General features: G+C 41.5%; 5 protein-coding genes across 5 annotated transcripts; 2 read left to right on the top strand and 3 right to left on the bottom strand. All coding sequences in view use genetic code 12, as the record gives it.

Annotated features, from left to right (window-relative positions):
- Positions 1-702: 702 nt before the first annotated feature.
- Positions 703-3148, bottom strand: HOS3 (histone deacetylase). Its single transcript, XM_064920544.1, has one exon. The coding sequence runs from the start codon at positions 3029-3031 to the stop codon at positions 785-787; it is 2247 nt and encodes a 748-aa protein (XP_064772998.1). The 5' UTR covers positions 3032-3148; the 3' UTR covers positions 703-784.
- Positions 3149-5252: 2104 nt separating this feature from the next.
- On the bottom strand, positions 5253-6577 carry LAB5 (putative lipoate synthase). The gene has a single exon (XM_064920542.1). It carries the CDS (start codon positions 6480-6482, stop codon positions 5289-5291), a length of 1194 nt encoding a protein of 397 aa, XP_064772999.1. The 5' UTR covers positions 6483-6577; the 3' UTR covers positions 5253-5288.
- A 926-nt stretch (positions 6578-7503) lies between these two features.
- Positions 7504-8370, bottom strand: IDI1 (isopentenyl-diphosphate delta-isomerase; the record flags this gene model as incomplete). The annotated part of the gene is made up of 1 exon (XM_064921185.1): positions 7504-8370. The coding sequence occupies one exon, from the start codon at positions 8368-8370 to the stop codon at positions 7504-7506; it is 867 nt and encodes a 288-aa protein (XP_064773000.1).
- A 2482-nt stretch (positions 8371-10852) lies between these two features.
- On the top strand, positions 10853-12850 carry BFR1 (Bfr1p). Its single transcript, XM_064920545.1, has one exon. It carries the CDS (start codon positions 11138-11140, stop codon positions 12560-12562), a length of 1425 nt encoding a protein of 474 aa, XP_064773001.1. The 5' UTR covers positions 10853-11137; the 3' UTR covers positions 12563-12850.
- RJT20DRAFT_129555 (putative methyltransferase) lies at positions 12839-14750 on the top strand. The gene has a single exon (XM_064917528.1). The coding sequence runs from the start codon at positions 13269-13271 to the stop codon at positions 14430-14432; it is 1164 nt and encodes a 387-aa protein (XP_064773002.1). The 5' UTR covers positions 12839-13268; the 3' UTR covers positions 14433-14750.
- The last annotated feature ends 1406 nt before the right edge of the window (positions 14751-16156 follow it).

Consider the following 16156-nt stretch of genomic DNA (forward strand, 5'->3'; position numbering starts at 1 on the left):
CTACTATGACCCTTTTGATATAACCTAGAACTCAAGAAGTAGTTTCATGGTAATCCAGAGCCGTTACGAGTCTTCTCTAAATAACACACTTCCAAATAAGCATCAATGCATTCCTTCTTTTAATCTTTTGCCTCTTGACATATCCTCGTTTCACTGGCTCCCACACCGGATATTGGAGTTTTTCTGTTTTGGGAGGGCCATACACGTAAGGCGTATGCATTGTGTTGGTGTAGGGTCGCCTCGATTTACAGTCGCGTGGGTGACTTACGCTCTGGGAGGCTCCCACATGCAAGGAGTCTTGATCAGGAACCGATCTTTGTTCGGTTGATTTAGAAATGAATTTTGATACCACAGCAGGCAGCCTCAATATGTTTAGAGCGCAAAACTTAATGCTTGAATGTGATTACAGAATAAGGTAATGTGGATATGGGCTGATAAAAGAAGAAGGTACCACTTGTTTATGGGTACCTGTTCCGTTGGGTTGTTGTAATGTGGATCTTTACGCTGGCTGCGAATTCCAAACAATAGAATCGGTGCTTTTCCAAACATAAATGAGAATCACCGCCAACTAACGTAAATCAAGCCAAGGGCTTTACATTTGTTGGACTTCAAACCTCTCTGACGACTGAAGTGTTTTCTCATGCTTTCTGAGGCCATACGACTTGCAAAACGGCTTGGTGAAAAATAGTCTCATTAGTTATACCAACTAACAAAGATTTACCATCTTTTCGGGCTGAACTATATCTATTTTGCTATAGATGTATAACTTATCTATAAATATTAACTAGTATTTTGGTAATCCATGGCCAGACGAATCTTCCTGTATTTGCTGTTGTTTTTGTGCAGTGGCCATCTTTTTATAATACGACCTTGTGTGTCTCATCAACTTTCTTTCATCCTCTGGATCTGTTTTGAGGGGACTATTCGTAATATCTCTGCCTTTGGTTGGATCTATGATGTCTTTAACCATCTTATTTAATGGCTGGCTGTACTCCATCTCCTGATATTGATAGATGAAGTTAGCTGGAAGAATAGCATTTGGCATCATGGAGCGGCCTAATTTAATTACCTCATTTGCCCAAATTGTAATATCGCTCTGTGGCTTTTTGTAAGGGGACCAATTTTTTTTGCACCCTTTGACTAGTTCTTTCATCACCTGATCTGTTCCCCAGGTATTATTCCACAAAAACTCATCATCATTATTCAAACCAATCAAATGGGAAAAGATACCAGTAGTCAAAGCTCCATCAGAATATCCTCCTTCCAAAAATGATACTACCTTACCATTAGTATGGATTTTGGCCAATTTTACAACATCCTTTGTAAAAGTTGCGTAGAAGGATGTAGGAACGTTGATTCCATGCCTCTGCATCTGAGGATTCTCGTACTCCAGCGCATCAAAACCAGCGGATATGGTGATCAATGGCTTAAATGGTGGTGGTGGTGTAGGCTTCTCCAAGGTCTGACCTTGATACAAATGTGGCTTGAGCAAATATTTGTTGTATTTTGCTAAATTACCGACGTAGTCCAGATATTGCTGTTCATATTGCTTTTTGGCAGTATTTAAGAACTGATTAGCACGATTGAGTAGAGCAACATATTTGGTCTGATAATGTTTGTAAAACTCTTCCTCTTTGGACCACTCCTGTAAGTGGACATTCCAAATGTTCAAATCGTGGTCCATGATGCAAGTCGATGCATTTTTAATGTTGTCCTTTGTGGCGTAACCAAGTTCCGTGGGGTATGATTTGATGTCGTGTAATGAGAAGTACCCCACCTTTGGGTATGTTGCAAAACGCTTCCCATATTCATCTCTTGGGTTCGATTTTGGATCTAACTCATCGTCTTCGTCTTGTCCATAATCTCCCTTAAATCCTGCTCTCTCCCAGCAAATATCTTGGGAACCATCGCCGTGATGCAAATCGATATCTAGAATAACACTATGCGTAACCCCATAGTGCTCGTAAGCGTATTCAATTCCAATCTGAACATTATTTAACAAACAGAAACCGCTGGGCAAACAAGCATGCGAATGGTGACCTGGTGGTCTGATGACTACAAATGCTAAGTTATGGCCGTTGCCCGAGTCTTTGTCATTGGTAGCGGATCCATAGAGTGAGTCGACGGCAGACTCTATGGTTCCAATAACACCTTCAATGGCGTTAATAGTTTTTGGCGTTACGTAGATGTCTCCAGTATTCCAGTCCTCGGGAACCTCTAAGTTATCGTTCTTCAACTTCTCGTGTGATTCCAAACATAACTCGAAAAGCTTCTTGGGCCAGTTCTTTCCATGAATTTTGCGGACATGGCTGGAAAAAATGGACCCTCTACGAGTCGAATTGACAAGCTTATAATGAAAGGGAAACATGGTAACAGCTGATGCAACACCAATGCAAGATGCTAATAAACGTTGTGGACGTTCGAAAATGGTAGATAAATAGGATTTTGTTACCCATTTTCTACCGAATGCATGTTCTGTCGAGTAAGGAGATAATATGACTAGAGTTTTATCACTTTCTTTGGAGAATCGAGGTGACTCCTTCTGGATGTGTGGGTTAGTTCCCAAAAAGTCGTTGAAGCTCTTTGTGAATTTGTCCAATGAGTAGTCGATCAAGGGTGATGGTTGTAGGATATCTTCAAATTTGGGATCAATATTACGGTAGTAGCCTTCCAACCCAGAAGGAGATGGAGATTTGGTAAATGTTGTACCAGGAGATTCGCCGGATGTACTGGCGGTAATCTTCGTTGCATATTTAGGCAATAAGCTATATCTCCTTCTAGTCTTAAACTTCGGGATCTGTTCCAGAATCAACTCTTCCTCTTCTAGCTCATCTATATCTAAGATACTCTGGTCTCTTGTATAATTGTAGGTGGTATTGCTATTGAGGACCGTTGAATGGTCTATTGATATGTCTCTAACATCGTCATCTTCGTTTGCGGTCGGTCTAATGGTCAATGTGGTTTCGAATTGAGAGATCAACGACTCTTCACTGTCGTTGTTCTTTTCTAACGTCTCTCGAAGGGAAGCCATTGTTCAATATGAAGATGAGATCGAGGAATCGCCAATAGGCTCGAGCAAAATTGTAAAGTTGCTGCTCTATTCGGTGAATAGGCCTTCAAATAGGTATAACGATTTGAATTACACCGATCCTATCGCTTCTTCTCCGACTTCGACCTGAATTATTGCAGCTTATGTGCTTTTTCTAGCGATTAGAAAACACCTGGCTGTCAACTGGCGTTTTTTTCAATATGATTTACAGCCAACAATGGGTTTACAGCCAAAGCGTCAGTACCTGCCACAAAACACAGATCAATGTGCAAACACAGTCAATGTCAGTCAATGGCAGCTGAAATTGCTCTTGGATGCCACTATAGTCACTATAATCACTCCGATTCCAACCTGGCCCTCGCAAATGCCGGGATCACTTGCTAAATGCCAATGTAGCTATTGTTCACCGCAATAGCAAACCTAAATCATCAGTGTTATTGTTTCCAGGAATTCTCTCGCAGGAGCGACTTTTGTTCTCGCTGTGATTTGTAGGAGCGAGTGCGATTTGCAGCTGGAATTGGGGGGATGGACTGGGGCCGATGTGGAGGAAGGAAGACGGGGTTGTAGTTGGGTGTATTTTTGGTATGAAGATGATTACAAGAATTTTAGGGTTCTACGCGTGTTTGTATGGGTTGGTGGGGGTCATTGGATGGATTTGCAGTTTATTTGAGCAATTTCTGGTGGAAATATATTGGGGTATATGGGATTTATTGGAGTGGACGGATGGGTGAAAATTCGACATTCGTTTCACGGGTGGAAAGAAATGGTGGTGGCCGGCGGAGACGGCTAGCGAGGTGTTAACTATGGAAAATTGGCTATTTTTAGTGAGATCGCTGTAGACGGGAGATTTGGGGTCGCGGTGTTTTTTCGGTGCGTCAGAGAAAGAATGAAGAAGAATAACCATTGTGAGGAACAGAAATAGTGAAGGATTGTGTCACAAGAGACAGGAGTGACAGGAGTGACAGGAGAACAGAAGAGACAGGATGGAAGACAGAGAAGACAGAAGAAACAGAAGAAAAGATTAGATGGAGGTTTAGACGACGACGGTGGTTGAAAGTGAGAGATCCATTGAAAAAAAAAAATCTAAAAAAAAAATTTTCACTTTTTTTATGTTGCAAACCTAACATGATTTTTTGCTATTGATTGTTAAAACTCGTATTCTTAGTCCTTTCTTGTGATGGAGATTCAATTTTACATTGTAGTGTTCTTTTTCTTAGTGCTTTTATTTGGTGAGATAGGACATGCAAAGAAATAATTGTGTGCGAGCGCTTATAATTTGGCTTCGATCGCATGATTTTTTGTATTCTCATTATTTTTCGAATCTCAGTGCCAGTGCCAGAAAATTCTCTCACGAAGTGAGTGCACCGGTTTTTCTGTTCACGCCAGTGACGAAGGAGGAAAACGCGACAGAGAAATGGTCAGTGGAGAGAGAGAGAGAGAGAGAGAGAAAAGGATTCTTCCAATGAGACATTTTAGAGACATTGTTACAGAGAGACAAAAATTAAGCTGCGAAAATGTCATTGAGCTGTTTTCAAGTAAAGCTGTAAATTGACTATCAACATAGTTGTTATTGATAGTTGTTTAGTGGTTAGTGGGTGGTTGTTGGTTGTTAAGGATTGGTTGCTAGTTGGTTAGTGGTTACTTGGTAGTTAATAGTGTTTGGTTGTTACTTGTTAGTTGGTAAGGGATGTTTGGGTAAGGGTTGCTAGTTGCTAGTTGTTATTGTTAATGGGTTTGGTTTTTTGTTTAGTTGTTAGTTGTATGCTGTCTACTACACTCTTCAATGGTCTTGTATTGGTGGGTACTTCCAAAATTTGAAAGTTTACGGATATCAGCAGTCTTCAATCTTTATTCAATGGTTAGTGGTGTAATTTTTATTACTATGGGGGCATGTATCAAATGACTTGAAAGTGTTGATTTGCTCTTCAATGTTGCTATTACGCTCTCTACTGATGTAATTTAGTACGACAAACATGTCGGTAATATGGGAAACTACTATGACTTTTTATATCTACATCTATATGTACGTCGGCACTTAATCTTGCCTCCCTTCTTGTCAGCTTTTCAGTGTCTCTCTTATATTGAACTGCCTCTATCTCAATTGTCTCTTCATCGCTCAATTAACTACTCCAACTTACACCCTATCATTAATGCTCGGCCGCATTGATTACACTGAATAACTTCTTATCCATTAAAACCTTTATTATTGTATTATATCGATGCCTTATCTATACAAGATCTAGTTCTTTTCCGAAAAGATCTTAGGGTTGATTTCCTGGGCCAATCTAGGCGCTTCTCCCACATTGTGTCTTCTCTTTCTAATCACATTCTCAATGAAAGCTTCTCCAGCCTTGTACGATGATCTCACCAAAGGTCCACTGGCAACATAAAGGAACCCCATTTCCAATGCAGTGTCTCTCCAGTAGTCAAACTTCTCGGGCGTCACATACTCCACTACCTTCATATGTCTCTTGGTAGGTCTCATGTATTGACCAAATGTCACAACATCACACTTGATTTCTCTCAAGTCCTTCAACGTCTGCATAATCTGCTCATCTGTTTCTCCCAACCCCAACATAAGAGAGGTCTTTGTCACCAAAGACTCTTTGGTTTCCTTGGCTCTCTGCAAAACTGACAACGATTGTCTGTATGTAGCACGACGATCTCTGACAAACGGAGTCAATGCTTCTACGGTTTCTAAATTATGTGCGTACACGTCCAATCCAGACTTGGCCAAAACTGATGCCATATCCAAATCTCCTCTGAAATCTCCTCCCAATACTTCAACCAAGATCTGAGGTGCCTTTTGCTTGATCTTAATCACGGTTTCTGCCAAGTGGTGGGCACCACCATCAGCCAAATCATCTCTATCGACGGTCGTAAGCACTACATATCCCAATCCCCATCTACTGATTGCTTCAGCGGTATTTTCTGGCTCCATAGGATCCGGCTTGGCTGGGTTTCTGTTGGTTTTGACCGAGCAAAATCTACATCCTCTGGTACAAGTGTCTCCTAGCAACATTATAGTGGCGGTAGCCTCGGATTTCTTTCCTCCCCAACATTCTCCGATGTTAGGACATTTAGCCTCCTCACAAACTGTAGCCAATTTCAATTCTCGAACATCTTTCTTCACGTTGTGGAATGACTTACCTTTAGGGATGGGCACTTTCAACCACAGTGGTAATCTCTGGTTAGGGTCTTTTCTAGCGGCTTCTAATGGGTCCATGATTTCGGAAGCTTTTCCGCTGACAAAGTCGTCGAACGAAGGTCCCGAATTCAACGCATCGGTGAACACGGTTTTACGTCTTCTTGTCTTAGGTTTTATCTCGGCCGTAGAGGTGGTATCTATAGACTCAGCAGTAGCCAATGTTCTATATAATGCGATTGGCTTCACGCCAACTCTGGCTTTCAGAAGTTGCTTGAGAGAAATCATACGTGCAACAGGAACAACCACCAATGACAAAGAACACGATCTACCACAGAATTGAAGTTCTAACCACTCTAAAGCTCTTCTTTAAACATGGTTCCATTTGACTAATCGGAAGTATAAGTGCCATAAAAATCTCTTCGCTGTGTCACGTGTATAAGAAGTCAAAGAGTCACGTGAATAATGTTGCTGGAGGGGGACACATTTGGGAGGAGTCAAGTTTAGAGTCAAATCAGTGAGTGAGAATGCCCGGGTTGGTGAGCTGTGGTGAGCTGTGGAGAGTTCCAATGGAGGGGGTGTTGGATGGTATGAGATGGGAGAGGGTATGTTGTAGAGTGGTCCAAATAGAGAGTGGAGTTAGCAGTTGTTGTTGATTTCTGCTTGTAATGTTAGATACGTTCACCGCTTCTCTTATTGGTAGTAGTGAAAAATCCACAATGGGGTCTCACAGTAGGAATAAGCGCCCTTCAGATAGAGCAATTGCAATTGTCTTGCAAGTCGGTTCCAAGTCTTACTTGAAACAATATCGTCACTAGCTTCAATTTCCATTGGTCACCAATTATAGTAACTGCAATTACATTTAATTATCATTATTCTCTACCCTCCCATTGAGTGAACTCAATCGCTAGCCCATCTTGCAACCAAAAATAGTAACCTCACTGAAAAAGCAAGAATTGTTTGGCAGCGAAAAACATTATTTGCACCCAAATGAAATTGGATAATGAGTAGGGTTATAGAAGAATTTAGAAGAATTTAGAAGAATATTACGATGGCGGTTTGCTACACTACATCATAGGTGATTAACTATGCTTACTGATCGATCTAAGATAAAGAATCTTAGGTAATGCTTCTAACTCCATAACTCCAGGAACATACACAGTTTTAAGATTTGATTTCCCAAAAACCCCGGGAGCCGAGTGACTCTCCAATGAGGAAAGTTTTAATAGTAATTCTACGGGCTTTCAGCACTTCATTGAAAGGCGCTTTCTGGGGATTTATCTATTTTCGTATTAAATTTATGCAGATTCTAAAGTAAACGGTGGATTTCTTCGTCCTTGAACTGTTCTAAGCTGTCTAAGCTGGCCCACCACTTAAATAAGAAAGTTTGGCAAATCAATTTGAACCACGGAGTGAAAACTAAGCTCTTGTCCTCAAACATAGCCTTTAATTCTTCAGCACTCACGTATTTATAGTCTTTTACTTCGTTGTAGTTGGCATTGATGGTGATGTCGTTCTTTGTTTGCAAGATCAAAATATAGTCTATTTCATGTTCTCCCCATTTGGAGGTCTCGTCTCCACTAGCGGACTTGTAGTGGATTCTGGTCAAATACTGGAATTTATGAAGAGGGGAATCTTCGTATGGAATACCCAACTCGTGTTCTAATTTTCTTTGGGCAGCGTTCTTGGCTCCCTTAACGGCAGCAGATAATTGGTTGATTTCTGAGCTATCACTTGTAGAAGTTATGCCCAATTCAGATGGCACGCATAAAGGATGAGAGCAGCAGGTGTTTGTCCACATACCTGGGAAAGTGATCTTCTCGTCAGCTCTTTGTTGCAATAATAACTTACCGTCTTCGTTGAACAGGAAAACTGAGAATGCTCTGTGCAACAAACCATCGTTGATATTGTCCATGATGTGGCACAACTTCTTGGTACCAGCACCAACTGGCTTGTCGTCGTTGTCCAACACTATACACAATTCCTCCATCAATCTGATCTGTTCTTCGTCGTGTCCATTAAAGAGGTCTTCTTCGGAAGTCGAAGCCGAAGTAGCTGATGAGCCAGCTGATCTAGGAATACCAGAAATCTTCTTTAAGGGAGTGATTTCGGGCCATTTGGCCAAGATCTGGTCTTTAGAGAGACTTGCGACAAGTTTGGCGTAATCTGAGGACATTTCAGTTGATTTAAACGGGTTTTGGTATGAACGGCTGGAAGAAATTTAGAATGATTACTGGTACTAGCAGCTATTAGGGACTATTCAGCTCAGCGAACGGGTTGAAAAAATGACAAAAATATCGCGACAACTGGGCAACGGTTATAATACAGAAGAACAACGAACTGGTATTAATGTTCCTATTAACAAGAAAACAACTGGCGCTTGCTGACAATGAATAGACTACTAAGTGGTTATCAACAATAAAATTAATTGATGTAAAAATTTGTACGCGCTCGTATAAAAAAAGGTTGGATTTTGTGGGCTTTGGGCGGTATAGTATTGCGTTGTGGGTTTTTGGAGAAGAATTTCTGTTGTCGTAAACAGACGGGAAAAGAAATGGAATGAGACATACCGTGACAAGCGACATTGTAGTAGATGTAATTGTAGGAATGGAGGTAGAGTGTGGAGAGTGGAGGGTAGAGTTGAGAGTGGAGGCAAGAGGGTAGAGGGTAGAGGGTAGAGGGTAGAGGGTAGACTGGTAGACTATAGAGGTCATGTAGTAGAGACTAGAGGGTAGATAGTAGATAGTAGATAGTAGAGACTAGAGACTAGAGGGTAGATAGTAGACTATAGAGGCTAGAGGGTAGACTGTAATATTTATATGAATTATGAATATAGCACAGTGTATCACAGATATTCATTTCCTATTAAGGTCAATCTCCGTTGCTTATTTATTAAGACAACGATATCCCATCGATAAGCACACACCACTCCGTAGAGTTTGCCATATGGAAAACTGCCTTGCCGCAAATTGAAAATGTCGGAGGTTCCAAGATTTTACAGCCATTTTCTGGCTTTACCGACAGTTTGAAGAGGAAGAACGAAGAGGGATGTCATAGACCACAAGAAAGCTCTCTTAATCACAAAAATTAGATAAGAAATTTCATAGAAGTGTGTCTTGAGAGCTAACATCTCATGAAAGTTAACATCTCACTATATTTCAGTCTTCTGTCAGACTCCTATCGCACGATATTAATCTTTTACAAGCTCTCTCTTCACAAGACATCTTTAGCGACATTACACACCAACCTGTCTAGGACCTTCAACAGAAGACACTACAGCAAGCAGACTGACCATCACTTCTAGAGGCAACACCACATTCAGACAAACCAACACATTCTGAGCCACCAGCCAGCCTCCAAACTACTCACCATACTGCCTCATATTCACCTCACTTGCCCCATTTCATACAGCACGACATTCTGTCTGTTTACAGTTCAGATGGGAGTTCCTGTTCCTAAACATCTCGTTCCTGTGTCACTGTCAGTGTTGTCCCTGTTGCTATCATTTGTTGAGTTTCCGAGTTCCTATCGATTATGTCTCCCTGTCAATTTTAGTCAGTGTCGTGTCGTCGGTTTTTCTCTTCCAGTTTCCATGGAAGTGTCGTGCCATTGTCATGGTTAGTTACTTGATTTCTCTGGTCAGGGGGATAATTATATCAGTAGCTGTCTCTGGTATCGGTGTCATCGGTGTCGTATGCTAAAATTCATTCTCGTCATAATCTATTGAATTGTTGTCCTCTAGTCTTGTCTTATGTAGTGTCGAGTGTCGCTGTTGAACTCGATTGATGTCTGATGTACCGTGTCCGATGTCTGTCAGACATCAGTAATGCTCTTACTCAATTCAGTCATGTCGTCATGTCTCCTGTGTCTTGTTCTCTCTCACTCAATCACTCACCTCACTCACTCTTATGGAACACACTCTCACTCATTGGAAAACCCACACTCAGTCACCTGGTGTGTGTCTCACTCTCATCTCCCACTATCTCTCATCTCTCATCTCTCATCGCACTCTCTCACTTAACCGTACCTGTGTCCGTGTCCGTTTTGCTGTGGTTCATTATAGTTCACTATGGTTCACTATGGTTTCGCTGTCATTTATTTCAGTTCTTCTGTCATTTTCTATCCTCATGTCTCATTGCCAATCTTACCTTTTTTCACTATCCTCTCTCAACTCACTAACTGCTTCGTGTCGTGTCGGTGTCGTTGTCCTCATTCACCTCACCTCAGTGACCATCCATGAACAAATCTGTTTTTCCGTTCGCCGCCTTTTTGCACTGTCTCGTTGTCCATTCTCTGTCTCATTGTCCATTCTCTCACTACTAAATTATTCACTTACTCTAATTATTGACTCTCTGCTAATTTCACTCTTCTAAATACTCACTCTCTCTACTCACTCTCTTCTAACTATTGACTTCTCCCTCACTCTCCTTTTCTTTTTGTACTCCCTCTCCCTCTCTCACCCATGTCGTGTTTTTTTAGCACTCCCTCACTCACTCACCCACCCACCCATGTCGTGTCGTTAGCTTCCACTTCCACTTCCACTTCCTTCCTTCCCTCCTTTTGGACAGCCTGTCGACCTCACAATTTTTCATTTTTCACAGCGTATTTTCCTGTCCACACCTCCATACCTCCAACAACCGCTCACTGGTGTACGGGTTCTCAGTTCTATTTTTTTTCAGTTTCTTCCAAATTGTTTTGTTGTAAACTTCTTTTGTTACCAGTAACTTTTTTCCAAGTAACTTCCCATCAGTTTCATCTTCCAGCGTCTTGTAAAGTCGTAGATATTTCCATCTTACGTTTGCTCACGTAATAAAAAAAAACACTCATAAATTCGACCGTTGTCTCCCCCCAAGAAACTCCCGTCCACTCTGCTTCGACTGCCCGTTGTTCCCCTTTTTTTGTCGTTCCCAGAACCCGTCTGTTAATCTCCACCCGTGAACACCATGTCTTCGACCACTGCTTCCCCTAGCTCCACCGCCAACGGTTCCTCCAACCGCACCGGCTCCTCCCAGCCACAAAGAAAGTTCATCAAGCGCCCTGATGACAAGGCCGTGAAGGACCAAGTCGAGGCTCTCAGAGCCGAGATCAAGAAGTTGGACCTCACCAACAACGAACTCAACGACGCCATCGCCAAGGCCCAGATCGACCAAAAGATCATGGACAAGAGAAATGACTTGCAGGCCCAATTGAAGGCCTTGATCGCCAAGCAGTCCTCTACCAAGAACGAGCGTAACGCCATCAACGACCAGATCAAGAACATCGATTCTCAATTGAAGAAGAAGATCGCCGAGATCCAGACCCAAACTGCTAAGAACTCGTTCAAGAACGTCGGTGAAATCGATGCCAGAATCAGCTACTTGGACTCCTTGATTGACGCCGGTAACTTGAAGTTGGCCGATGAGAGAAGACACGTCAAGGAAATGTCTTCTTTACGTAAGTTACGTAAGGACTTCGGCAGCATCGAAAAGACCCAAGCTCTCATTGACCAAGACAAGGAGAAGATTGCCGAGTTGAAGAAGAAGCTTTCTTCCGTTCAAAACAAGGAATTGTCTGCTCAATATGACAAAATCCAGAAGGAATTGGATGAAATCAACGAATCCAACAAGTCCATCATCTCCAAGAGAAACGAACTCTACAACAAGAGAAACGAAATTAAGAAGCAAAAGGATGAGAAGTTCAACGAGATCAGAAAATTGAGAGCCGACTTCGATGAGCAATTCGCCAAGTTCAAGGTCACCTTGGCTGAAGAGAGAAAGAAGAGAGACGAGGAGTACAAGCAAAGACAAGAAGAAGAGAAGCAACAAAAGAGAAAGGAGATCGCTGAGAAGCAATTGGCTGAGGCTTCTGTCCCAGCTTTCACCGAGGAAATCAACTCTATCCACAACTTGTTGTCTTACTTTGACCCATCTTACGTCAAGCCAGCTCCAAAGTCCGCTGTTACCACTAACGGTAACTTGCCAACTAACAACAACATTAGAAAGATCGAAATGCCAGAAGATGTTGTTGTCATCAAGAAGGAGCAAGAGGCTTTCTTTGCTGGTTCCAAGTCCAAGAAGAGCAAGCAAAAGAAGAACAAGTCCAAGAACTTTACCGTGGACCCAGAAGTCATTGTATCTTTGAGTGACTTGAGCATTCCTTTCCCAACCAAGGAGGAAGAGGTCACTAGCACTGTGGGTATCTTGAAGGAGACTTTACAAGCCCTCGAGGAGAAGCAAGAGGAGCAGACCAAGATTAACATCGAGAAGGCTAAGGCTAGAATTGCCAAGTTAGAGGCCGAGGAAGATGCTAGAGAGGCTGAGGAGGCCAACGCTGAGGCCGACGAGGCTGAAGAGGGAGAAGAGCAAGAAGAGCAAAACGGTGAAGCCTAATCAAGGCCCGCTGTCGTCATTTCTAAACACTGTGATTGTAAATAGTTTTCCAAAAAAAATTAAGTTGCAAAACCATGTTGTCGCATCTACACTCTAAATAAGTCGTTCCTTTGTCGTTCATTAATACATACGTTTCATGACAGTGCTGAAAGTTAGAAAGAAGGAATGCTTGTTAAATAGACTATAATTTTTGGTGAAGTTTTGAGTCCAGTTACGTTAAAATTAAAAAGTCAATTAGATCATTTGATATATATCGAGAAATTATCAAATTACACATTTTTACTTATTTTAATAAATTGGAAATTGTAGTGTCCATTTTTTGATTTAGTGCCCATTTTTTTGATTGCAAAAAGTGGAAAGCAAGAGGACTCGCCATAGTAAAGGCACCATTGAACATAAGCTGATTGCTTTCATAAAAAAATGACTCAAATTTTCTAAAAACTATCAAAATGCCGACCTACACCTATCTACACCCATCTACACCAAGCAATACCAAATCGATCCCCAGCTTCTTCCATTAAACTATGTTCATCATCTCTTAACCCTCGCATAATGTGTGCCATAGTTTAGCAATTAATGTTTTATGTGCAGTAGCTGAAATTTCTAAGATGAGTTTGAATTTTTCAGTTTATCAGTTGGTATGAAGAGAGATTGAAACTACAAGAGTAGCAGTATCTCTGGGTAGAATTATATAAGCTAGTTTAAAATGGCAAAGAGGAAGTCAGAAGAGGTCTCGTCAGAGAATCCTACCAAAAAACCAGTGAAAGAAACTCCAAAAGTCCAGGTATCTGTGTGTATTCCGTCATCGATCATAGGTCCTAAGAATGCCCATAACCTCGAACAGGCAACAGCCATAGCATACCAGATCGCTAAGGCCTCTACCATATATAACGTAGTTGAGATAATAATATTAGACACCCCCGATGAAGAAGAGTTGGCAAAACAAGACAAAAAGGTCGTTGAAATGGGTGGTAATAAGGGTGGTAAAAAGTTGAAGTTTAACTTCAGTGATGAAGATATCGTTCAAACTAAGGTTGCAGATGAAGTCAAAGAGCCCGAAGTTCCTTCAAGTGGAGCAAAGGATTCCTATTTATTGGCTGGTTTATTGCAATTCTTCATAACTCCCCCATATTTGGTCAAAACCATCTTTTCTCCTGTCATTAATCCCAACCCAATTAACAAAGACATCTTGAAAAAATTCAAGTATGCATACAAATTGCCAAAAATCACCACATTACCATTCATGTCAAATAACAAGGTTTATAGAGATTTCAAGGAGGGAATTACTATTCCAAAAGAAACACCAAAAGTTGTTTCAAAAAAAGATAAGAGCAAGAAAGTGAAGGCAGAGAAGAAGATTTCGGTCACCAAATACGTCAACATCGGAGAAGCGGAGCCTTTGGAATTAAACATTAAGCGTGAAATTCCAGTAAATTCTCGTGTCACTGTTGACTTGAAGAATAAAAGTATTGTGTCTCCATTACAAGCATATGGTGTTATGGGAAATAAGTCCTCATTCGGATACTACATCCGTTTCTGTAAGAAGTTTAGTTCCATATTCACTGAGAGTTCGGTACCAGATGGTTACACTTCGAGTGTCTATGTTCACTCTGATGATTATTTCAACTCCAACGATAAGATCGAGGATGTGACCAAAATCAAGGTACTTGACCTGGTTCCTAAGTCGGATGCTACCACGAACGTGTTGTTAGTTGTCGGAAATTATAAAGACTACGAGACAAGTTTCAAGCGTGATAATTTGGAAGGAGTCGATTCGGTGGGCCAGATGTTTGATGGTCAGTTGGCTATTCCTGATGGTGCCAGAACAGAAGATGCATTATTGATTGCATTAACAAAGGTGTATAGTTAGGATGATTTGCATATCAAGGAAGATAGAAAATAAATGTATCATAGACGAGATAGATTTTGAGGAGGCCCTGTTATATTGGATCCTTGCTTATTGTAGAGTATAGTGATAAGGTAATGTAGGACTTTCCATAGTACTAGGCGAGATAGTGAGCATTAATGGAATTTGCAGCCAATCTTCATATGGCTTTCAAAGGTAGCAGCAAGCAAGCTTCCTAAAATAACGAAAAAGATAAAGGCATTTGCAATAAAATAAAATAAATAAGGATTATAACTGAAACTCGGTTTTACTCTATTACTAACAATAGTAACAAGTTGTAATCCTACCCAAATGCTTATAACATAACTGCTACCATTCAGAGGAACATTATATATATGACTACTACGGATCTTCTTACATAAACTCCCACCTCCCCCTCCCCCTTTAGTAACACACACGCATTACCATATCTAACACCCTATTAGACGAACATCCGTCATACCGTCATACACGCCCCAAACAATCACCCTATCGAACTTTCTGCCCAGACCACCTGTTTTTTGCATTCTTGTGCCTTGTCGTGTTCTTGTTGCAATCTGCAGCGAAACCCGAAAAAAGCAACATGTCCCAATGGGGCAATTCCTACCAGACGATATATCAGTTGACTACGGGTTTGAGGGACTGATGGGGTTAACCGATGACGGGACGGGGACTTAGGTGGTAACAATTTGATTTTGCTGAATAAGCGAAAGATAGGGTACACGATGCTCTTGAGTAAGGACACCCAAGGGGGTGATCCTCGATCGAGATCCTTCGTCTCGGAAAAGCCTTTCTTGACCAGTGGATCTCTTCCTGTTCAGGTGAGAAGGCTCAGTCGAGTCCCATAATTTACAAATCGGGCCTTTCCATTTTCAGATCTGGCATCTGGTCGGAAGTGATATTTTTTGCTGTGCTCGGTAGTTGAGAAACGGGAGGGGCTCACCGGGTGGTAACAGCAGCATCTGTAGCAACAGTCCACTGGGTATTACTATTCTACTGTGTATTACATAGTAATACTGTACTACGATGTAATGTGCTATGATGTACATAATGTACATAGTGCACTAGGAAGGATGTAACTAGTGGTTGAGAGTGGTGGCAAAGAGAGTGTAGACTGCGGTAACATATAGATGTGAATAAGGTACTGACATGGAAAGTAAGTTTAGAGGGAAGAGGGCAGATGAGAGAGGACAGAGGGAAAACGGAACTGAAAGACGCAGTTGACATTTGGAGGAAAAGCAAAAAAAAGCACATATTTTGGTATAAAATGGCTACCCAATGGTACTTAACACGAGAGGAGGGGGTGATCAACAAAAATATGGAATGTAGCGAAAAAACTGGGAACTTTCTGTTTTCTAAATAATTTACCGATGCAATGAAACCAATTACACGTACTATACATACACAGTATTGTCTAGTCAACGTAGCCATAGAAAGACAGAGAACCTGGTGAGCCAGACAGACCCACCCAACCACTGACTGCCTCTTCCACCGGGGCTTTCTCCGACTTCCAACCTCCAACCGGCCTGTTCTAAAAATAAGTCAAATCTAGAATCGGTCTACTTATGTCTAAATATGGAAGGTTTCCTGCACCGCCCCCTCTGTTTACATTTCCTTCTCTGAAGAAATTTTGCGTTACCCGGCTCCCACTACCGCTGGCGGTGAAACAACCAAAAATCTGTTTGTGTGGGATTCTGCGAACTGCCAAA

The sequence above is a fragment of the Scheffersomyces xylosifermentans genome, assembly GCF_036884685.1.
Source record: "Scheffersomyces xylosifermentans strain CBS 12540 chromosome Unknown RJT20scaffold_6, whole genome shotgun sequence".
In the NCBI taxonomy this organism is placed as follows: Eukaryota; Fungi; Ascomycota; class Pichiomycetes; order Serinales; family Debaryomycetaceae; genus Scheffersomyces; species Scheffersomyces xylosifermentans.